This window comes from Corapipo altera, unplaced genomic scaffold, assembly GCF_003945725.1.
Source record: "Corapipo altera isolate COAL_440 unplaced genomic scaffold, ASM394572v1 239, whole genome shotgun sequence".
NCBI lineage: Eukaryota > Metazoa > Chordata > Aves > Passeriformes > Pipridae > Corapipo > Corapipo altera.
Genome location: NW_020884938.1, coordinates 2,116,666 through 2,141,789, shown reverse-complemented (window position 1 = coordinate 2,141,789; position 25,124 = coordinate 2,116,666). Strand labels below are relative to the sequence as shown.

The 25,124-nt window shown below is 40.0% G+C and overlaps 1 protein-coding gene across 3 annotated transcripts in view; it reads right to left on the bottom strand.

Annotated features, from left to right (window-relative positions):
* The window catches only part of SCUBE1 (signal peptide, CUB domain and EGF like domain containing 1), a 175,700-nt gene that overhangs the window by 63,713 nt on the left and 86,863 nt on the right, over positions 1-25,124 (bottom strand). For 2 of the 3 annotated variants that reach the window (XM_027660696.1, XM_027660697.1), the window contains exons 5-8: positions 23,576-23,701; positions 17,237-17,353; positions 14,676-14,765; positions 962-1,078 (exon numbers count right to left, since the gene is read on the bottom strand). In XM_027660696.1, the coding sequence (XP_027516497.1) occupies positions 962-1,078; positions 14,676-14,765; positions 17,237-17,353; positions 23,576-23,701 (450 nt within the window). The remainder of the gene's footprint in view (positions 1-961; positions 1,079-14,675; positions 14,766-17,236; positions 17,354-23,575; positions 23,702-25,124) is intronic. The other variant, XM_027660698.1, reaches the window with a different exon arrangement.

Genomic DNA, 25,124 nt, shown 5'->3' with positions numbered 1-25,124 from the left:
AGGAAAAAAGAGTCATAGTAATTTCTTAGCAAGTTGGGTCAGCTTATGCTAAGTCACTGAGTGATAAAAAGGGTTCTCTGTGACAAGAATATATGCAATGTCCTCCTGGATGTCCATCACTGAGCCTTTGGCAAGGAAGCTCAAAAGGAAGATGGGACAATGGTTGATGGATGGCCTGGTCCTACTAACATGTATCCAAATCTACACACATGCCATTAAGTGTGATTTTGGGGGGATATTTGAGAACTGTCCCTGCCTCCTTAACTGGGAACAGATGCTGACAGAGATCACAGATGCTCTTCTCTGACCCCTCTTCCCCTGACCTCGGTATTAACACACCCACGAAGGACAAAAAACACCAAGGTTCTTGTGCTGCCTTTGGAACAGTAAAACCTGAGCACCAGCCACGTAGTTCAGACCTGGGCATCTGTAAATGTTATTTTGGTTTTCCTCTGTTGCTACTTATTGTTTGAAGGTGCACAAATGTCTGGGTTTTTTCCTGAGCAATACCTGTCTTCCCTTGGTAATAACCAGCTGATTATCTGCAGGTAACAAAGTACTGGTTGAGAATCTTAGCTTGCTTTTTCAATAGACAAATTCAGACATTTCTAGATGACTGCAGTTTTACAAGAATATCCTTTGAAACTAAAGGCTTTTTGCAGCCCAGAGTTGTTCCTCTGAACCTCTGCTCGGCTCAAAACAACTTGACCTCTGCATCTCATTTCTTTGCAGTAATAAAACCTTCTGATACACAGAAAGAAAAATTACTGAAATCACAGAATATTTTGAGCTGGGAGGGACACACAGAAAAATAAGGGGTGAGAAAACGAATGAACTCAACCGCAATCCCTACACCAGCACTGCCTCAACTTGAAAGTATTGATTAAATAACTTGATATTTACATCTTCTACTGGAAGCACTGAAGGCAAATGATGCATTGCAAAGCAAACAGAGGCTGACCTTTGCACGTTTTCCCATCAGGCTGCAGGGTAAATCCAACTGGGCAACTGCACCGAACCCCTGTCGCCGTGTCCTTGCACGTCCGATCGCAGCCTCCGTTATTGACAGCACATGTTTCTGCAGGACGAGAGAGAAAGGGAGAGAGGGAGAGGGAGAGAGGGAGTGTAATGAGATGTTCTGGGGGAGGGGAGAGGCACTGGCTCTTTGGGATATCACTGCATCACAACACATTTGGGATATTACAGCGTCACAACATACTGGAAGCAATGTAAGTTTAAGCGAGGCAACCGCAGCGAGCTCGCGAGGTCGTCAGGGCCCACGTACTGCTCTGGGCTGGGAAATCATTCCCACAGGTCATGATTTCTTTCTCCTCCCAGGAGAGATTTGCCTTATTATATTTACTTTTCAACCGCCTTAGACAACAGGATGGGTTATTACGTATGGAACAAGTTTAAAAAGAGGGAAAAAAAAAGCGGCTGCCTCTAAAAGCAGAACCAAACCTTCTGCCTGTTTTGTATCAGTCAATGTCTAGCTGAGGCATTTCGGGCTTCACTTTTAAATGATGTCGTAGGCATAATGAACTCTAAAAACAGTAGAAAGCAAAGCAGCGTGCTAGGCTTGGAACTGAGAATTTGAAAATCCTTAGTTAAGAAGGAGTTAATGGAAAATGAACTACATATATCACTTTGACAAGAATCTACATGCCCAATCTGTTCTTACTGAACTACAAGCAAAAGGCATCTGGGTTTTGTCCACTTAAAGCTTTTTGCAAATTGAAAGGAGTTTGGAGTGGGTGGGAGGGCATAATTGAGGTCACTGAACCCATTCCAAGCTGTGTCATTGAAATTTCCCAGTGCTTGTAGTATGTAGAAGGGTGGCTGGGCAAACACAGGCAAGAGAAAGTTGCAATACTTCTGAGCTTTTACTACAGTGGGCAGTGACTGTGAGGTACCACTACATTAAAAAAAAAATAAATCTTCAACTTCGTTAGGAAAAAAGCAAAACCCCTCCCTCATTGCCATTATTTCCACTCACGTATGCACATGCACACACATTACACATGCACAAGCTCACACATCACACTCACAAACACATCCATAAAATAGATAAAAGGCAAGTGAAATGATTAACTTTGCTTTGATCCACAGAACAGAGTGGATGTAAGGACGCCAATTTAGCATGTCAGTTTGAACTGGGCATTTATCTGAAAAGTATTTACTTCAGAGAGCAAGTCCTTTTAATAGTATCTTTTTCAGTTGCTCTGGCTTTGATTAAATTAAAATACCCCACTGCCCCCCAAGATTTCCATTATTCTACTCAGCTCACCTCCTTCCCTAAAGAGGCTTTGTCAATACTTACTCAGATTTACAGACTCCTATTGCTGAATATTCACAGCCTGTGCCACAATTGTACCCTGTGGACAGGGTCTGACAATAAGCTATAGGATATGCTAATTGGGAATTGCCTTAGAACAGTACATTGATCAAAAATTATTTACACAGAACAGAACAGGCTTTATCTTTTAATTGACTAGTACTAAAAGATTCTTTTTATTTTAATGCAGCCTCTGCTTTGTCCTCAAGGTGAACTTAGACTGGCCCTTTGGAGGGACTTCACTGCTTTAAAATAGGAAAAAAAAAAGTTTTACTTGTTTTTTTTTGGTTTTTTTTAGGGGTTTTTTTTTTTTTTTTTTTTTGCACTGGCACAGGCCCCTACATCAGTTGTGGAATGAGCTCCTGGCACTCACAAAAAAACTGAAAGCAAGGGGTTGCATTTACCAGCATGGGACAGAACTCACTCACACATGCTCCTCTGGATAGGTTTTAGATTTTTATGCAATGTTTGCTATATAATAATATTAATTAGAAAGGGCAACCAGTACCCAAATAGATTTGCATATAACTGCCAGGAGGCACAGCTAACAAATGTTTTTCTTGTAATGGAGCTGAGGCTGCAATTCCTTGTTTTCAGGCAGAGTTCTTTTCACCTTAGGCACAACCTGCAGGACCTGAACCAAACTGTTTAAGTAATACAGTTCTGATTTTCATTTACTCCTCTGGGAAGGACTATTTTATAGACTTAAGAGGTTAAAACTACTGCCTGAAGAATTCTTCTGCTGGCATTTCCACTTGTCTGTGTGTGCACGTGTAGGCCAACATATCAAATAATTTTATCTTTCAGAGAAGGGAAAACCTTTCAGGTAATTTCAAATTTTTTACAGTTTAAGGGTGGGATGATTTGCCAGGAGTAAAGAGTTAAGGTTAAAAGCCAGGAAAAGGCACTGGAGATTAGGTTTGGCATGGCACTGCAAAGAGCAGTAAATCTTATGTTAGCAGATTAACTCTGGCATATGAAGACCCCTTTATTGTAGTTCATCAGCACAAGATGAACATAAGCAGTAATATTTCTGCTTTCTGGATGACATCCAGTGAAAATGAATAGACACAACAATTTTTTTTTTTCCCATGGCATGGATGACTGGATCTATAGGGTAAGGGTCATTCAGTGAACAAGAGTTATTTCTACATATAAATAGAAGGAATCAAGCCAGCTTTTCTTATTTTCACACAGATTTAGTAAAACAAACCGAAAGGGATAAATACCCTTCAACTTTCCTAGTGACTCTGACTTTCATACATGACAAACTCTTTAACAGAATGAAGACCCAAGTGAGCAGGAGGACATGTGACAGTACCTCTAACATTTTGGATTATTGGGGAGATGTATTGATGGAATTCCTTAAACTCAAGGTCGTGAGAAAACATTGGGAAAAGAAAGCAAACATGAATAGCAGAATGTGGGAAAGAGGTCCTGGGAGCCACATCAAAGAGAAGAGCTGAGGCCTATACACAACACAAACCCAAGTGCATGACCACCTGTGCTTCTGGTGTAAGGACTTCAACTCCTTCTTCACCTCAAACTTTATATTTGAAAAGTAAATACAACTTTTAGGCCTGAAACAAGAGCAGAAGCAGAAATTACTTCTTATTTTCATTTTATCACACTGAGGAAGGGAAAAAAACTGGATGTTAAAAATTGGATCAGGCCTTCACGGTGATATTGATCCTACAGACCATTTTCTCTGTTTTTTTTTTTTTTTTTCCTCTGGGAAAGACAACCTCAGCATTTTCTGTTTGTTTGTTTCAAGCTTTTTCACACATTTCTGGGTTGTTTGTTTTGGTTCTTTTTGTTCTGATAAGGGAGCAGAAAAAGAACAGGAAGACACAAGTAAAGCAGTGTCATGGAACTGATATTTAGATTCCCTCTGAATTATGACAAAGCTCATAATTCGAAACAATTAGACTTTGCTGTTAATTAAAAGTGATGTTTGTAGCCCCATCTACATCCTTATTGAATTCCTACCAGAAAATTCAGATAGAAAAAGGGATCTAAAGAAAAGGACATCTATTTACATAAGGCAGTCTGGGAGAAATTACATTGTGTTTTTCCAGTGTAAACTCTTAATTCTGGAAAATTCTGCTCAGTGGATCCATAGCCAAGAAATAACTAAAATCATTACCAATGTGTTTTACCTAAGGTTTACTCCATTAGGATATTTACTGCTCTAACAATGATATGTATATATATATATATATAAGAAAAAAACAGTAACTATGGGATATTGCAATATGGGACATGGTTTGAGAACATTTCTGAAAACCCAATTTTCAGCTTCTTTTATGAAACAAGTAAACATGACCATTTAAAATACAAGCTTCTAATTCAATCTAGGTTGCTTTTTTTTTTTGAAGTAGTCAATTATTTAATAAAGCAAATTTTTGTGACTTCAATTTATCTCATGAACAAAAAAACATTATTTTAAGGGTATTGGTCAAAATCAGGCAAATCTGTCCTACTCATTTTTGGCAGCCTGGTTCAACCTGAACTAAGATCCAAACTAAGTTTTACAGGGACTGAGATTTGGTGCAAAGCAGAACAAAATTACACAGGTCTGTGAGACTGGACAAGGTTAACACCTGATTCTGTTACCCAGCATGGCAAATTGAAGTCAACAGGATCCAGAAAACCCTATTTGCTTTCTAATTCTTGATCACAACACAGTGACTGGAAGGAGCAGATAACAACAGGTGCCATGTCTGAATCAAGAGTGGAAGGTTGGACTGAGCTCCTGTCCTAAGGCAGAGGAAAAGGATTTTTTGCAGCAACAGGTAGGCTGCAAATAAAAGAGATGGTAGCCCCCCAAAACAAAGAACATTCTCTAAGCTTGCCAGATTTCTGTAAAAGGCTGACATGGTCAGCAGAAAGTACAGCCGAAAGGAAGACATGGAAGTGGAAAAATGCTATTTCCCCCTGCTTAGTTCCCAGGATTGCCCAAGTGCTAACACTGACCATGGGGCAAGTTAAAGCAAACCAGCAATTCAAACTGCCTTTATTTGGAATTCATTTGCAGTAGCCTAAAGCTCAGGGATCTGTGCCATCCCAGAGCAGCTTGTTTCGAGTCAACTTTTCTGCTAGCCGAAGAGGAATTCCTGATGGAGGAGCCTGAATTCACAGGAGATATCAGGTCCTGTCAAGTAGGTCACAGTCCAAGCAAAGTTATGAGTAACAGTACTCAGAGCGTAACCATATCTCCTCCTGCACCTGGTCTGAATTTTGCACATGAACACAGTGTATTATGCTCAGATAACTGTCTTAAATTCAGGGGTCAGACACACGAATGAGTCAATCTTGATGTAACCAAAGGCTAAATGTTGCAAGAGGAATATCAGCTTTAGTGCACTCACTGCTTTAGCCAGTGAAAGCATGAGGTGTATGGATTACCTCAGACCAGTTTTTCCTAAAGAGGTGCCTCTGAGGTAATACTGCCTGGAAACTGGAGTGGTAAGAAGGGCTTCTCAGCAGCTGTGCTGTAACTAAAGCTGTTCTAAACTGCTGCTGTGCCCCTACCAAGGGATAACCTGTTTACCTATCCTAAACACATAAAAATGTGTTTATTTCTGTGCATCTAATTCACAGGGAAACACAAACTTTGAACAAGTGAGGAAAGATTAAGGATATCTGTTACAGAAAGCCAAATATATGGCTTTGGGAATTTTGAGAAGATCTGATCTGAAACCATTAATTGCCATTGTCTGTAATGATCCTTTGCATCACTGCAGCATTTTAGGGCCCTCATAAGGACCTACACCAGGATTCCACTGGGTTTTCACAGTACCCTCCACTTCTTAACTTTTATGTTATACAGAGAATCATACAGAAACAATTTTAACCACTAGTGGCATCACTGCTGTGTGCAGGTGAACTGCAGGACTGGATAGAAGTCCTAACTGAATAAAGACCCATACTCTGGAACCCCCTCAAATTCTGACCAAAAATACAGAAATTCTGAAAGCCTGAGACTTGGAAGAGATTAAAACTCCACTCAGGCAATTAAAAAAAAAAGTAGTCTGTGGATTATAAATTGAGCTTGCCTTGAAGTAAGAGGGAGTAAGAAATTTCTATGAGTAAGAAAGCCATGAGACAGGGAACACACAGTAAGGCTGCTGCTGCCATCCATAAAGGGAATTTTACTGCAAATGGCAGTACATGCTCTGAGTGCCACCAGATCAGGGAACAAGGAGAGACCCAAAAAACAAACAGCACAGGAACGAAACTAAACACACAACTAAAATATTTCAATTTTCAGTTAAGGGAGAACGATGCTATTCTCATGCAAATTCTGCTCTGTGATGCTGAAAGGGGAGAGAAAGAGCATTCACAGGAGTATAATGAATGAAACAAATAGCTGTGAACAGATGAAGGAGGAACTGAAAGAGCTTCATATTCAGGGAATGAAAAAGGTGAGACAGAAAGGGTAACTTGCAGGATGTGGAATTCTTCCCTTCGTTATGCTTGTCTCCTCACTTCCTTGCAATTTCATGATTGGTAGAATTTTATTTGCATGAAAATAGGATGAGAATTCTGCACTGCCACATAGGGAATGTGTGAAGATCGATTCCTCTTCAGGGAATGTGACATACTTAAGGAACATCACTTGATAGATTGGATCAGGTGTTTTATAAGCACCCTGTGAGTCCAGTCTGGTCCCTTAAAATTAGCACTAGGAGCTGTGGTGTGTTTGCTACCCAGAGAAGCTGCATTTAAGAAAAACTGAAATACTCTGAACATTGCCAAGGAGCATTATCTCCTGACCTTGGACAAATCCTTTCATTTAAAATGGAGAAGCAAAACAATGGAAGGTATTGCCAGGAATTCTGGATAAGGTCAGAGTCTTTATCATCAGCAAAGAAATGAAGAAAAGGGATTTTTACAGGAAATAGCACACCATTCACAAACCTAGTGAATAAAAGTGACGATAACTCGAGATGAAAGGACCTGCCCTTGGGAGAGAGAGAATGCATGAATGACCTCGGGGATTCCTTCCCCCTGTTTGCTATGATTTCATACAGCAAAGTAGAACTGACAGAAGGAGTTAAAGCAAGGTCTTGGTTTCACAGTCAGTAACTGAGTCAGGGAGCCTCCCAGCAATATGCCTGTTAGTTATATGCTTTAAATTCTTTATTGATTAAAGCACAAAGAGGTTTGCGATGCACACAGAGCCACGTGCTCGGTCTGCTGCCAGTGAGCAGTTCTAAGTCAGGGAAAAGCCATTCAGAAAAATAAAGACGTATTTTAAGTAGCTGGAAAGAGTCCTAGGAGGCAGCACAACAAAGCCAGGTACTAAAGTACAGACTGAAAAGGTGCTCTTTGCTTAAAGTGACCCTTGGTCGGCTGTAACTCTGATAGAAGTGAACTGCTCTGAAAGAACACTTGAAAACAAACACCAGCTTGTCCACCTCCCTGCTCTTTGAGATAGAAAACTGGGAGTAGTATCACCTGGAAACTCTTCAAAGTTCCACTTTGAAAGAAACCAAAAATGAAGCTTGCAGAATCTGCTTCTAACTCACACTGGAATCAAACAACCTAAGACTTGTGGAAATCCTCCAGTGGCAAACCAGAGCTCGTAACACCCTGCACTCCAATGCTTGGTAGTCAGGGTATTAAATGCCATGTTAGAAAAACACATTTTCTATGCTTTTATGTTTATTGAAACTGAAGAATGCCAAGCCCTTATCAGGCTCTTGGTTGTCAATACTGGTCCCAAGGGTGTAACACCTTCATAAGGCACTAACGAGTTAGTCTGACTTTACAGACCAACATTTCCCTTGAACAGGGATGGCAAAGCACCGAGAAAGGGCCTTCAAGTATCATTTCCTCACCTTTCAAATGAATGTCCTAACCAGACTCCTGTGCACATCCTGTCTCCCTATTTCTGAAGATCATTCCAAGCAAAAGCGCTGTGAAAACCTGAGTCTTCCCACAAAACTTGCTTTCACAAAAAAAAGGGCTTTTGACAGAAAACTCTCATCAGGTGAAAGGATTTTTTTTTTAGGTTAAGAATGCATGGCTTCAGTAAGTTCTACTGTTCTACAGTTCCTTTTCCTGAGTTGAAAAGAAGCTAAATATGGCTCTACCATACAGGCCTGAAATACAGAAAATGGTGGATTTCCATACGAACTACACAATCCCCGTGTGGTTTATACAGTATTTCAAGAGAGAGGTTTGATTTTAGAGAAGTTATTCACACTGAATCACCAGAGGAGAGATCCTTGGATGACTGAAAGGATATACAAGGTTTCCATACTGATATGCCATCATTTTAAACGTGGTAGGAGAAAATAAATTTAATTATGAGACTCTGGTAATTCTAGTTAACTTTGTGGATTCTGTTTTCCTGTAGTGGAGTAAGAACTGTATGTCTCTGCGGAAGAGAAAACAGTGATTCAATGAAATTAAGTCCTGAAATTCCTAACAAACAAAACACAAGACAGGAAGCAACAGCTTAGGTCAGATAGACACAATGGACTAGAAAATTCACAAGTTACTCTATGATTCCAAAACCCAGAAGCCATAACACCCCCCTTGCTGCTCTGCCAAGCTTATGGTCTTCAGTAGAAAAGATTAACCCCCTCAAGGTGTCATATGGAGAGGTGGAAGGAAAAAGAAGCCTGCACACCAGAGAAATTAGAAGGTTTTTATCTGCTGTAATAATCAGCCCAAGACACAGATGTGGCCAGTCTTGGTGTAGCAAAATGACAGCAAAATGTTCTCCTAAAATCATCTTGTGCAAGCTTGTTCTTAACAATTATTCATAATAAATAGGAATATCTGCTATTCATGTGCATGTTCATACAGGGCATAGATCCTTGCAAGTTAAGACCAGAGATTTTTTGAGCCTTAAGACCACACAGTCCCACACCATCAGTTCTTCTGAGGTCTGGAATCCCAGGAATTTCCAGATGGACTAAGAGAAAGAAGGGGAGAAGGATGGCTGACCACGTGGATGTGCACAGGGACAAGACATCTCCAATAAGTGACCTTGCTTTCTACTCCCACCACGATCAATATGAAGTTCACACCCTGGGTGTGTGCCCTGTGCAATCCCTACTTTATGCAAGATACCTGGAGGAGGATCTTAATTCACTGGAAACAGGGAATGTGGAGGAATGCTCTGGTTAGAGCTGCATGAATCCTGGGAGCCTCTGTGAGGGTAGTGCAGAAGGAAGGATGGTGCTTCAGATGGCCCTTCTGTCCTCAGCTCCCGGGGAGTGTGCTCAGCTCACATCAGATGGTTCCACCTCTGCTCACTAACAGTCAGTTGACACAACCTGTCACCTGCAGAGGTAATTTGGTGTGGAAAAGAGCCATAACCAGGTACCTTTCTGCCACTGAGGCAATCAGGTGCTCCAGACAAAAGCATGCTTGGTGTCCAGGATGAATAGGGTGGCCTAACCCTTAGATAACTGTGGTGTAGGAAAAGATATCACACGTCTGATTACTAAGCTCAGATGACTCAAGATACATGAAGCTGAGTGCCACTTTTGGTTCAAATGGGTAAACCTGAGCTCTAAAGTTGTAAATCTCTCTGCCTCCTTGATGTAACAGATGCTGAAATGTTTACCCTTGCTGGAAATGCTGTAGGGCATGATGACAAGCTCAAATTGTGGTTTTTTTCTTAATATGATATGAGCAGCTCGTTAAAATCCTTTGTAGGTACTGGGCTAAAAAGCTGAAATCAAACCAGCTTTGGCCAGGACAGGATGAACACAGTTACCTTGGCTGATGTTTCCAGGTACCTCCAGGAGGCACGAGACAGGATGAAAGAGCTGATCAACTGACATTAAAAAATCTGTAGGGATTTTAGGAGACAGCTTCAAGGGAAGAGAACTGCATCACTGTTTCTGATGTAGGTTGCAAATAACCTCATTGATGACCCAAGAAGTCAGTGTCCACTGGAAAAATCTTAAGCTGCCCTGGTACAAAATAAGCTGAACTTGTCTCATGAAGGAGTGAATTTCTGGGTAGAGTTTGGCCTTCTGAAGACATGGGAAGCAATGGCATTACTGTTATTTGCACCATCACACTTCCCCTAAACATGCCAGGGAAATTACTGTGCTCCCTTAACTTCAAGATGGGCTCAATGTCCTGTTGCTCTTTGCTACACCCAAAAGAACTTTGTAAAACTCTCTTCGTGTGACAAGAAGGAACCGACCTTACAACCAGAGTAAGAACATTTTATTGCCAAAATGAGTTCTTGTAACAGTGATCTCTGGAAAGAATGGAAAAGGTGGATTGAAGGTGAGGAAGATAAACAAAGCCCTGGCAGTTGTTCTGAAGTCACCTGAGGACAAGCCCAAATGAACCTGATCATCTGACTGTTAAAGAGAACAGGAAGGAAAATGAAACACAGTGAGAAATGGGTCTAAAAAAATACATCATAAAATTATTTGGTTCTAAGATTTGATGTAAAGAAAGAGCAAAGCAAAGAGCAAAGCATTATCTCCTTAACACCAGACAGTTTTACAGCTCTGGTTCCTCAGAGAGGAAGTTTTGAGCTGCCTGTCACATCTTTGTAAGCAGCTGATTTATTTGTAATGAGGCAGCCCAATGGCATAACTGGTGCTACAAACTCTACTTTTGTGTCCAATAACATCACGTTCTGCGTACAAGAAAGCTCCAGTCAACAGCTCTATAAAAACCCTGAAGCCTTTCTGAGAGAAAGACACTGGCCAAGAAAGATGTTAAACCCACGAGACTTGATAAATTTACAATTTATCAATTTACAATTTACATTAAATTTACAATTTAATGATAAGGAGCTGGACTGCAGGATAACTCATCTTTTCAGTTGTACACTGTGGGGCTGTTGGACTTAGGAATTCTATCCAGGGCTGCATCAGCAAAAAGAGATATGGAAACATGAATAAAAGCAACCTCCATTGCTGAAGGTGTGACACAGGACCAGATATTTTGAGGATATATGTATTAGTAAGGCTGAGCAGAAATTTAGTGCTTCTAAAGTTGTGTGCCCACACTAGAATGGCTTTCAGACAGGTAGGCAGGGCATGATGCACTGTGTTTCAAACTCATGCTAGATTTAGGTTCCTTTAACCAGGTAGGGCAGTCTCATGCTGTGATGCTGTGACAGGAAAAACAGTCATGGCAAAGAGGTTCCCAAGGAAAAAGAAGGTAAAGGGAGAAGGTCTCCATGATGTTCATAAGAAACAGAGAATATTTTCAGAAAAGAAAAGTGTTGTACCACACAAACCAGAGATTTGAACTGAAGGTAGTGCTCAACTAGCTGCAAGATAAATATACCAGATTTTTAAGAAGACCTGAAGACATTGGTCGTGCCCTACTGGTTTATAGCAAGTCCAAGGTGTTCTGCAACAAGGGGAGTGCAACTGGACCTTACAGATAATGGTACAGCTCTGGTTTTAAATGCTTTGGGGTGTGTGAACTTCTGCAGGGTGAATGTCCTTCCTCATCCACGGACTCTTTCCAAACGTTATGAAAAAAGTTGGATGGAAATTCCTGGGAATCACTCGATGGTTCCAAAGGAAAGTTTTTCGTAGGTCATGAGAGAAGACCAGTTTCTTGTCTGCCTCACAAGACCTAGACAAAAATGCACCTAACAGAGGGGAAGAAAGTGTATTTATTACTTTGCTCTGTTTAAGATTTAGCCCCAAGTCACAGGACCACACCATGACTAGGACACAGCCCCTGTAATAATCAGCCCAAGACACAGAGGTGGCCAGTCTTGGTGTAGCAAAATGACAGCAAAATGTTCTCCTAAAATCATCTCGTGCGAGCTTGTTCTTAACAATTATTTGTAATAAATAAGAATATTTAATAACCTTATTATTATTATTAATATCTTGGCTGATATTAAGGGTTATAGAGATCACAGTCATCTTAATAGTGTGCAGCAAATGACAGGGGACTAGAAATTACCAGCTCAGGACTTGCAACTGAAAGCACCTTTCATTAGACTACTAAAATTACATAAAGTCATCTACTTTTCCTGCTCTCCCAAGACTGCCTGCAGGAGGGCCAAAAATCACAGTCTATTTAGAAAAGCTAGGGAAAAAAAAGTTTCCTGAGGAGTCTTCCAGTACTTTCTAAACCAGATATTTAGAAAACATCTGAAGACACGTGGAATTTCATGGAAATGCCACTACACTTCTGAAATGAGTAAGATCCATTAAAAAAAAAAAATCAATTCTAAGCATTAGAAATCAGAAGAATAAATAAGAAGTCCCTAAGTAATAAGCCCCCCACTCAGATTTCACTCACTAACTGAATTCCTTTTCTGCTCTAGTTAATGTTTTACTAAGGAATCACTCCCAGCTCTTGGGTGATACCTGAAAATGCAGGAGGTACTGAAGAGCTAAACGATGTATTTTGCAAACTGGATTTTAAACTATCTCCCTAAACCTATTTCCATAGTCTGTGTTAAGCTTGGAACTTGCAGAGCTGGTGTAATTAAGAAGGCTGTTGCTAATCTTTTTAATGCTAAACTTTTTAATGCCATTTTCCTGGACTCTTGTAAGCAGTGTGAGCTTATTTTCAGGTTGGATAATTACTTTTATGAGAGGGTGAGGCATCAACACAGTGCATTATGTTGCTCAGTACCTCTACACTGTACTGTACATACTATTTTTGATTGGGTAAACTCACCATTTACACCTACAGGGCTGCATTTTCAGCAGTCCAGAAGCCTTTGGGCACATTTTTTTTCCCCCTGACTTCTTGTGAGACTATGGGTCTTCCTGAAATTATAGCTAAAAGTGCTAACAGCACATTTCCAAAGCAAGATGAGCTGCCTCACAGCTCCTGTTAGCTCAAATGACTTGAAATAGTGTACCATTAAACAATAAATTGATGTGGTTCACTTGCTAGGTCTGCAAGCTAACTGCAAATTAACCATCATGGATAAACTAAAAATAAAGGGATATATGCTCCCCAGGTTTTCACATGAGGGAAAATATTCGCCCTCAATATTGTCATCTGTTACCACCACAGAGTTATAACACTGTGCCATTTCCAACACAGGGGTTGTCCTGCTGGGGAGGGGATGGTTTGTCATGGGTGGCAAGACACAAGTGATATGGAAACTTCATAAATGCTGTCACCTACTGCAACTATTATCCCAGTAATCAGTTAAAAATTCAAAGTGAATATTCTGCTCTCTTAGAGGTGGTCACTCCAGGTAGGTGTGGGCGCTCACAGCCAGAGCTGAGCTTGTCAGAGGCCAGCAGGGCCCTCTGCAAAGGACTCAGTGGTTTTAAGAAATGAAATAGTAACCCAGAGGGAAAAGAGCAGAATCTTGTCCTGACAGAAGCTCTCCTGTGGGTGGGGAATGCCTGTCTTGTAAATGGGTACATCTCACCAATGCTCACTGTGTTTAAAACCTAGTGGAAATAACTGTATGTGGTGAGCAGGGCATCAGAATAGAAAAGACAGAGAAACAAACCACCTGAAAAACCCCAAACTGCTGGCTCTGTGCTCTGTGTCACATGGAAAGAGTCTGGCAGAGGTCCAGCCACTCTCCCCTCTCCGTCCCAAAAGGCTCTTCTCATTGACAGCCATAAATGGAACACGAAGAAGACAAGCATGAGGGTGTGCAATGGGTTAACTGGGAGCAGAAGCTAAAGAATTATCCTCATTGTTCAGTGCACTTCGTATTCCCTTCCACTCTCAGGCTCCAACAACACAGAGGAACAAGCCATGCTTCAGTCTTGAAAGAAGAACATACTAGAAGCTCACTAGTCACTAGGGAAAGATCTTTCAGTGGTTACTGAAACAGCTGCGCAAAGGAAAGAAATGAATTTCCAGTCATAATATTTACACTTCAATCAAAAGCACAGGAAATTTTAATTAGGCAAATACAGTTGTTCATTTAACACCACATATGTAATAGAACATTGGTTTATATCATCATCATCATCATAATTGATTTTTAAGTCAACAGGCAGGTCTGCAACAGGAGGTTTTTCAGGAATCCTACAGCAACACATACACACAAACACACAAACCACACGTAAAAAAGTAGCTTGCAAAAGGTAAGTAAGGTTAATGGCAAAGGCTTCTTTCTATGCAGAGGAAACTGAACATTAAAAGCTGCAGCGTTAGGAAAAAAAAAAGAAGTTTAAAAACAAGAAATGAAGTTGTACAACAGATGAGAACTTAACAAAATCGGTGACCTTTCCACACAGATGAAGTTGGGTTAAAAAAAACAAAACAAAAAAACAACAAGCCAAACCAAAACCAAAGGAGACCAAAACCAAATGAGACCAAAAGAGAACCTCCCCCCCACACACATACAGACAAAAGTGAGAGCACAACAAAGGAAGTGGAAGAAAAGTGTTACCCATAAGTAGCCGCCGTTTCACCCGCTTGTCCACATCAGCTACTGACGTGGCATTGTACTCAGAACTCTCAATTGCAGCCTCATCCTTCTCTAAAACACAAGTAAGGGACAAACATGGAGCAGTTGGTTAATCACAAGCCCAATTTTCCGCTGCCTAAGACAGTTTCTTGGCATGGCACAGCCAAAGCCAAGAAGCAAGGCATGAAAGCACTAAATCCCCGTTAGAGAGTTAATTCCCTTTGAGACCCCAGGAAAAAATTACAGGGTGTTCAGGGAGAGGAGGAAGGAAGAGGGTGAGAAGGGAGAATGGTCGACTGTGAAGTAATTAACAACACACAGGAAGCTGGATTCCTACTGGGGAAGAAGACAGCTAACCATGAGTGCCCCAGAGAGGTGTTAGTGATGAAAATTAAAATTCAGGAAGGCTAGTTAAACAAACTACCAAACTGTGGTTCAGGCTGATGGTGGCACCAGGATCTGAAGGTGGCAGGCAGAAGACTAAGACTAAGACAGACAGAGAGAAAGAAGAGTCCGGTGATGGATGCACCATAGTCTTGTACACACTGACACATCAGAGAAGGAGAAACCAAACACCAGCATGCAAATTAAACAAAAAACAACACCAAAAATAAACAAACAACAAACCAAACAAACACAAAAAAAGATCAATTTGGGCAGTGCTGGTTGCCTGCTTGTCTATGAAACACTACTAGCTAAACATTCAATGCTAGGAAAGATGTTGCAAGAAGAGGGTTTAGTAATTTTAGAAGCATGCAGTGAGCAAGATGATGGCATCAAAGATCATTTGACAAGGTGGTCTCTGATATCCTACATGTAAGAGTTTCATACAGCATGATGAGGACTTTGGTTATGCTGCGTTAGAAATACACAGAAACAGTCACAAGTGTGGGAAGGGATGATCAGTAGGTGAAATAAAATTAAAGATTTCTGATACAGGAGAGCGATGGAGAAGCAGCAGCTGGGTAAATAAAATGATTTCTAGGAAAAGGGAAATGCTGATTAGGAAAACTAAAACGAAAAATGCAAGTGGGGACTTTCACATGCAGCAAATGTAAAAAAAAAAAAGAGATAAAAGGTTAAGTCAAGCAAACAAAGACAAAATATGTTAGACAAAGGGTCAACAAGTATTTATCTGGCATTGCAGAAGTTTGCATTCTTGCAGTGATGCCTGGAAAATATACACCACTGAAGACAGCAAACACTGGAATCACTGAGGTGAGGAGGAGGAGGAGGCTGGCAGGTTTTGTTTGTGGCAACACTACATGGTTGAGTGGTAACAAGAAGTTGTTTTGTTTTGTTTTTAACAAGTTCTAGATGGGATCAGGCTGCAATAGAGGCTTTTGTTTGAGTTTTTGTTTTGTTTTGCCTTTTTATTTTTTCTCTGTAAATAATTAATAAACGTCAGTTATCAGACAAGACAGGCAATCAGGAACCATCACCAGAAAGCAGGAATAAAAATGTAAAAAAAAAAGAAATAAAAAAATTAAAAGTATTCTAAGAGAAAGAACTATTTAGAGGGACGAAAATCAGCACAGGCAGTAATATGTGACTTACATCACAAGACCAAGGAATGTAACATGGAGTTGTATGTATTACATTACAAAAATGGGAAAAAAAAAAGTAAAAAACAGGTGCAGTGTACACAGCTTTTCAAATCATTTTTTACATGCTGGACAAAATAAAACATCAATCCAAGGGTATTAGTGAACAATAATAAACAGAAGATCAATTATCCATTCAATAAAACCTGTTCTCAAAGCCCTCACCAGTGGAAAAACCATTATGGATTTTAGATTCTGATCCATCACCAAGAATTTTCAAATGTTAACTTGCACTATGCAAAAATATCCTTTTTTCTTTTCTTTTTTTTTTTTCTTTTAAAGCAGAGTGGAAAGAAATGACGTTAAGCAAATAATACATTTTCTAACCATAAATGTTTGCACGGCATCTCCCAAGATGCTCCATCTCTTGAACAGTTTTTTCCTATTGATATTCTGAATGAAAATTTACTGCAGGTATTAAAATTTTTACAATCATAAATCATACAACAGGGAAGAAGGCACATCCTGATGACTAATTTTCCCTGATAACAGCTCAGAAAAGAAGATCATTTTCCTAACCTTGCTTGTGCAAGGAAGTCTTGACTCATGGAAGCGAAGGGAAGCGCTGAACTTTCACTGGATATATGTTCTACACCTTTTTACTTAAAACATTATGTTCTACACCTTTTTACTTCAAAAATTATATTCTACACCTTTTAACTTGCACAATTAATAGAGTTATGAAGAGAAACAAAAGTTGCACGTGAGTAACAAAGGGGATACTTCATTAGCACACGTTTTGACAGAACATGCACAAAATGCTTCTCTCTCTGCCCAGCGTGACCTCAGCCACAGCAGGAACTTCTCTCAGCAGTGGTGCTGAACCCCTGTGAGGTACAAACACACCCACACCCACTCATATACACACACACACACAGGTGTAGACACGTGTATTCTGTGAGGAGCATGAAATCAAAGGTGCTGCAGAGCAGGACTTACCGATGCAGGTTCGGCCGTCAGAGTGCAGGGCGTACTTCTGGTGACAACCACACACAGGCCCAGTATCTGTGTCATCACAGGTGTGCTGGCAGCCTCCATTCCCATAGTTACAGGTTACTAGTTAAGCCCCAAATGAATGTGTATATATGTATATATAAATAAAACGACAATGAAACCAATTAGTCTGGAGGGCCTTGCAGAACATGGAAGAGCAGTAACATACCAAGACATGAGGCAACATAACATTTTGTGCTTGCAGTTATTTTGTGCTTCTTCTTCTTTTTGCCCCACCTCCCTTATGTCTGTCTCCTTCCCTAACCTCAATCCATGCAGCGGAGAGAGAAAAATCACAGCATGTGCTACATTTTCCCCATTCTGTTTGTACTAATAATTTTATTAGGGGTGGGTACCCAATTCCACCTCTTCCTAAAATTCATGTCCAATACACATGTATATTTTCAAGTCTACAGACAGCATCTCTCGTTTGCTTCCCCTTCATCTCCTTGTTTTGAAATGTAACAGTAATTTAAATGCTGACTCCTGCTTTCAGAAGGAACTTCCCCACCTTGATCTTAGCAGAATTTTCCTTCTAGCTAAGAAAATTTAGAGAAGTAAATTGCAAGATACACTAAAACCAAGATAATGGTTAACAGGGTTTGAAAATCATGTATCTGTCTCTAAACTGAGGTTCTATCTAATGCAAGAGGGCTGAGCTCATCTGTTTTCCCACTGAACTCAGTGACCCTGCTTTAATCCCACCTTCTGAAAATGGAGTAGACCGGAATTTTCAGTCACAGTGCCTCGAAATGAAATTTCCCCCCTCTGGTGTGAGCACCTCAGTGCTGAGCTGTCGTGTACCTCTCAGTAATCACTGAAATACTGAGGTTAAAATGGAACAGTTCTAAGAAAAGCAACTGAGGGAGACCCACCACAGCACACCCAACAGAATTCCCATTAAAGCCTCCTGCCAGCGTGGGAACTACGAGTTTGCAACTTCAGTCCTTGAAGTCTGGCAAAGATTCCAACAGGAATTGTCCATCTCTCAGGTGAGCACAGATCTGAGGCCACTATGGATGTATCCCTGGTCCTTCCCACTGAACACTTGGAATAAAATCCTTGTGCTGTTCAGGGACAGAGAGGGAGCAGCCTCGGTGCCCAGTGCTAAGAACAATCTCTGAGAGAGCCTGCCTGGATTCCCACCTCACTTTCCAGGAATATCTATCCAATTGCAAGGAATGCCAGTGAGAAAGGTGGAGAGCAGCCTGATCCATGTTCCCTTACTGGAGCTTGACAGTTTGTGCACTAGACTGGGAAATGGGAATTGTGGGTTCAGTCCCACCAGAGAGAGGAGGGAACTCAACTCACATACTCCAAGTCGTAAGAATCCTAAACTCCCAAGGAATTATATTAAAAAAATCCCCCTAAGCAACAGCCACCCTCAGGCATTCTTTCTCCTCTTCCACTTTTACAGGTTAACTAATCATTTATTTTTGTGGAAAAAAAACAAACAAACCACCTGAAACAAATAATTCTGCAACATTTCCTTCCCTTCACTACACAGCAGCATTTTAGCTTCTATTTTTGATGCAAACCAAACAAAATTTTATGTCAATTCTCTATTCTTAAACCTCCCATCTTTGATTTGTGCTAATCCAAGGTAAAGTGATTTTCCTTTACCTTTCCTCCCCTCCTGCCTGACCCCATGTGCCTCTAGGACTATATGGAGGTTCATTCCATGTTTCTATGCCATCACAAATTAACTTAAAGGTCTTGTTTATGCCAGAAGTTTGAATACATTTCAGTATTTTTATTGAGATTTTTAAAGTGCAATCAGCAACAAAGCCCATATTTTAAAAAACTTGACTGCAGTGGTTATTTTTGGCATTCCCTGCTGAAAGCCTCTGCTGGCAGGGATGAAAATATCTGATGTAAATATGAGGAACTTTTCCTTACTATATTTGTCTGTGAAAAAAATCCAGACTGATGGCATTTATAGTAAACCCTGCAGAATCACACACTTCTTTTATAGTTTCCCTGTATATTAAAGTTACTGGTTCCTGTTCTACCCAGTCAGTGAACACAGATGTAGGTCAGTTCCTTTTCCTGTCTCCTACAAACATTAGTAAATCACGTTTTTGAAGGATTTGAATTTCTGTCTAGACTACAATTTATTTATTTATTTATTTTAAGCAACTTGAGCCAAAATTCTGGAGCTTGACAGCCCTGCAGGTGAAATTGGTATGAAATCCAGTTGTAAAATACGTCATTTCGATTTTCTTCCAGCCCTAATTCTGTGGCAGTGACACGGTGAGAAGTTTCTCTTCCTTAGAGGAAGAAAATCATAATTATTTAAAAGCAAATGGACATCCAGATCTACTCCATTTTTGTCAGAAAGAATTAAAGCAGTGTTACTGAGAATTCCCAAAGTGTTCTTTTTAAAAATTATTTCTGATTAATCTGGACTCTGCAGCCATGCAAAAGACCGTGTGCTCATTCAGAGTCTATGAAATCAAAGAGGCAAACAAAAAGAGGCACAATGGTAAATTCTGACAGCCACACATCACCTTAAAATATTATAAATCATGTCGCAATAAAAGAGATGGAAAATAGTATTTTTCTTTTTAACCAAAGGAGAATATACACCTCTCTGTTAGAACTCAGACATATTTATTCCCACATAGCAGATTTAAAACCAGAGTGTCACCATTGCTTTAGACACCAGAGCCTACATCCATAGAAATATATATGGACTAGTCTAGAAATTACATTTTGATGATGGAAGACAAGAAACAACTGTCTGGATTAATGTACATATTCCACTAGATAATGATATTGATGGTTAAACTCCCCAGAAGTCAGAAAATACCAGAATTCTCACTCTACACCCTAAATCCTGTTTTCAGTGCTTCTCTGAAGTTTCAGAGAATCTTTTTTTTTGTTTCTTCCATCTCATACAAGGAGTATTTGAAAACATGTGGCCAATTACTAAATCCAGCATTTAGTACCCAGTAACTCAAAAAATCTCCCAGGACAACAATGTCCTGATCTTGTCCTGAGAGATATACCTGTGGCTCAGACGCCACAGAATTTGTCACAAGCCAGGTCTTATGGTTTTGTAGAATGGATTTCTGCAACAATTCAAACATTGTAATTCCAGATAAATTAAAAATTGCACTGCTTTTTAACTAAATTGGCCATTAAATACATAATTTACCTTAACATATGGGCTTCTCTTTTTTATGTGACTAAGCTGTGCATGCAACATTGCTTACATTATTTATTCTAGTATAGCTTTAGATTTTTAACATTCTGAAGGTCTTTTACTTGTTTATAACTCTTTTAGGTTGCAACTTGCAGGCATGTGTATCTGCAGTAGGTTTCCTCTTACTTTTTCAACTTCCAGCTAATAAAGAGATGAACAAAAAATGTCCTGGTTTGCTTATATTTGGGGGGGAAAAAATCTTCAGTTTATCAAAAATTTCTAATGCAATCATGCTCAGGAGCAGGATCCTAAAATCTCTCATGGACACAGATGCAGAAAGAGGAGGTAAATTCTCATATTTTCTCAATATAATTTGGAACCAAATTCACTACTCTGAAGTCTCTTCTTTCTGCTGCCAGCAAGTATCTATGAGAATCACTGACAAAGCATAATATTCTTCTAATAAAGCCATTAAAGTAGTTTTTACAGAAATATCAGTGAACTACCAGAAGCTGAAGCTTACTGAAGTTTTGGATCTAAAGGATGCAGCTCATCTGAGGAATTATGTATGGATCTTGGTGTTTTTCTGGATGACCTCTTGAGGTCCCTTTCAGTCCCACTGTTTTCTCAGCATTCTGGGCAACTGAGAAATAGCATCCTTCAAATTTACACCAAGAAACCATTAAGGTTGCAATCTTAAGCACTCAGAAGCTGCAAAATCCCAGACTTCTTGTCCACAGATCCCTTTTATCATGATCTCTCTCCTTACTGACAAATGCAGAAAACACTCCTGTATCATTTAGTGCACAGGGAAGCTGGGGAAGGTCAGGGCTGTGGAAACAGCTGGGCATCTTTTCCCATTTGCTGCAGAGTGAGGAGCAAATCAGAGATGGACTGTCAAGAAAGAATGGTCTTGTTGAGACAGAGCCCTAAAAACTCTGATCTACTTCTGCCTTCGCTGTGGAATTCCTGCTTAGGGCTTGGCAAGTCACTTGGATCCCTTCTAGTACAGGTTACTGACACTATATTCCTTTCTCCATGGCATTTGGAACTACAGCTGGAGCCACCAGGAGCTCGGCTGGGACCACACCACAGTGCTAGAAATGCTGAGCTGGGTTCTGTGTGTCTCTTGTTCATCACCTATCACTCCTAAATGGCTTTGACATCACCATCTTTATATTCATTTCCCATCTGTAAGACAGGCAAAGCAGCACTTTGTAACTTGACAAGAATGTTCTGAAAACACACTGCCAACGCCTACAAAGCACTTTGATATTACACTAATGAGTATCATGGGAAAACCCACGAGGAAATTAAAAATTTCAGGTTCACAACAGGGGTTAAATGCTGTGCAGCAGGAGAGGCATGACACTAAATTATGGAGAGGAGGATGTTAAACACAAGCCTGTTCAATGAGCACTGACCATCATGTACAGTGAATGAAGCAAAACACCAAGAGTGCCTTCCTTATCAGCATGAGGTGATAAATGATCAGATGGTGATTATGTAATTAGAATTTAATGACAATCTTGTCACTTGCAAAACTCCAGCTCAAGGTTTAAGCCAATCTCTCTGAAATGGTCAGCTGTGAAAAATTTTTTTTAAAAGTCAGTATTTGGTTTCAGAACTAGACCTTTATGAAGAGCCTGTAAGCTCACAATTATTGTCCCAGGCTACGTGGCTATTTTGTGTTTGGGAGGGCCAGAAGAAGTTGTTTTAAATAAAACTCTGCAACATGCTTGCAGAATGTGCTGTGGGTTTAGGGGCTGGTGCACTCCAAAGTAAGGTCTGCAGCCTTGAAAAACTCAACATCCTCACTCAGAGGTCTGTCAGCAGAAGTTCATTATACTTCCAGCTACAATGTGAACACCACAGGGGCACAGAATGAATCGAGGTTTTTCACTCTATTAAACCTTGAGGCATGTAGAAATAATGTTCTGGAAAAGGCTTTCATAGTCCTGCCACCATCTCAGTATGAAAAGGGATACTGAAATTCCTAAATAATACACAGTTTGAGGAAACAAATAACAAACAGCATAAATAAACATCCTTTCCCACTTCACCAGTGTAGCTGATGCTGCACTGCAATTACCAGCACGCAATGTTCACTTCTGATAAACACTGGGAATGGAAATTACCATAAATGCAATTTTTCTCTGTGCTTTTGCCTTTGGCCCTGTGTAACCTCTTAATACCCTGCAGAAATCAGGCTGTATGATATCCTGTGGCATTCCCTGGCGATAATCAAAGGTGATTCTTTTGACTTTGTACTTGGGAACTCTCAGCATGTTTATACAGTGGAGATCTCAGGAAGACAAAACCAGAAGTGTAAGAAAGACTGCCTAAAAAATACTGGCCCTGTGCAAAGCACCAGACATTTTTCACGTTGTTTCATTAAACTTCCTTCTTTTTTGGTCTCTCACAAATCTACCAAGAAGCTACTGGAGTCAGATCTAACACTCACTGAAGCCACCAGAAAGACTCAATCCTGAAGCTTTCAGGTAATGATGCTGAGGTCAATTATTTCAACCTGAACAGAGTGATTTCTCATTTTGTGTGCTAATGAAGATCTGCATCTTCAGCATCCCAGCTTCAAGAATATGCCACTGGGGGTTTTTCTTTGAAGAACAGTACATATGATACAGCTGCATGTTTTCCAAGTAATAAAAGTTAGACTGTGTGCAGTGGAATCAGGACTAGAGCAATCATTTCCATCCTTCAAAAAAGAGGAATTCACGCTCTTAATTTGACAGCTCTGGTGGCTTTATCATTAAATCCATTAGTAGACTTAACAATGTATCTGTCACTATGGTCTTCCCAAATATTGCAAGCCAGAACCCACTATGCTTTATTTGTGTTGTTTTACAACTAACTGATCCTTCACTTTTCTGCATTCATAAGGAGGTAGAAAAGTTGTTACTATTTTACCAAAAGAGCCACTGTCAAGATTTCAACATTCCATCATTCAATCCCTCTTATCCATCCCCAAATACCCCTTCCATAGCAAAAATCCCACATCGCTAACATCACAAATCATCTCTGGCCAAAACAAAGTTAACTCCTTCTAGAACACAACAACAACAATGAAGAAAACAAGACATTTTGGGGCATTTGAAATTTAATCTTCATCTACCTACATTTGCAGTCCTTCTGGTTTTTGGCAAGCTCAAAGCCAGGCCTACATTCACAGGCAACCCCACCTTTGGGCGTCTCCCGGCAGATATGTGCACACCCATGATCTTTGTTCATACAGTTCATACCCTCTGGGGAATAAAAAAAAAAAGAGAGAGAAAAATGGAAATTATTAGTATTGAAGTAAAATTACAAAATGATTATACATCCCCAGTCCTCCAGCAACTTTAACTTTCATTTTGCTTGTTCCATGAGACAAGAGGACAGCGCTGAAAAGAGATTTATAATCAACAAAACAGTGTAATACAAGCCAAACTTCCTCCTGGGCAAATACTGCTGTGGACTATAGGGTGTCTCTGTTGCATGTGGAAACTCAGAACTTGTGACTTCCCTATTCTGTATCTATATTTTAATCTTCCATGAAAATGTCATGGATTTAAAGGATACTCCAGCAATGTCCCACTGGAGATTATGAGAGTTCAACAACTGAGTTCACTGTTATTTTTTTCCTTGTATAAATTTAATGGTTGTTACTGTCTGGTGCATTTTTATTTGCCTGTTAATGTGTTTTATATTTTTTAACACACAAAATCCATCAAATACTATAACTAAGTGGATCTGTTTCTTTTCTGTTGTTTGTTATGCACCTCAATTATCTGTCACCTCCAACAAACCTACCACCACTTTTCCCTTTGACGCTATGAAACAAAACACACAAATATCCAAGTGCCATGGGTGGATTCCTGGTAATGTTTGTGCCAGGGAACAGTGTAAATCAGCTTTCTTTGAACCATCACAGTGCCAATTTTAGCTTTCTAAACCATGTAAGTGATTTAGATACTGAATGCACCTTATACTCTTAGAGCCTTTCACTACTGTGTTAATTCAAACCCCACATATTCACGGAAATCTTGAACTCAGCTCTTATGGGTCAGCATCTAACATTCCTTGTGTGAACGAAGGCTAGCCACATTTGCATTACAAAGCCTTCCCAGACTTCCCCTTGGATATCTGACCTGGAAAGGAGAGACAAATTCTCTCAGAGTACACCGACAGACAGAGAATTCACAGTGTAACTCAGCTTGCTGCCCAAACCCAGCATTTATTCCCCAAAACACTGGTGTGAGCAACATCAGTGTGGACTCAAGAAGGCACTTGACACTTTGCAACACCTACTCCTATCCATTCTAAGCTAATTTTTCAAAATAACTCCAGTGTAAAATGTTCAGCTTAAATCTACTGTAAGTAAATGGGGTTTTTTGTACAAATTTTTGAGGAGGAAATGCTACAGAAAGCCAGAGATTCCCTCAGGTTGTCAGAAGTTAAGAGCTTCAAGAAGTTTTTTCTCTCCTCAGTTTTACCTCTGAAAGGTTTATATCAGCAGAGGAATGAAAAACACACATCACCAGTCCTACAAAAGGTATCAGGATCTTAAACCTCATCACCTGTAACAACCCACATTATAGACAACAGATATATTTATTACTTCTGAATTCCCCTGTGTGTTGTCCTTGATGAGTCTTAAAACTTGCCAAAATACAAAATAAGTTATTC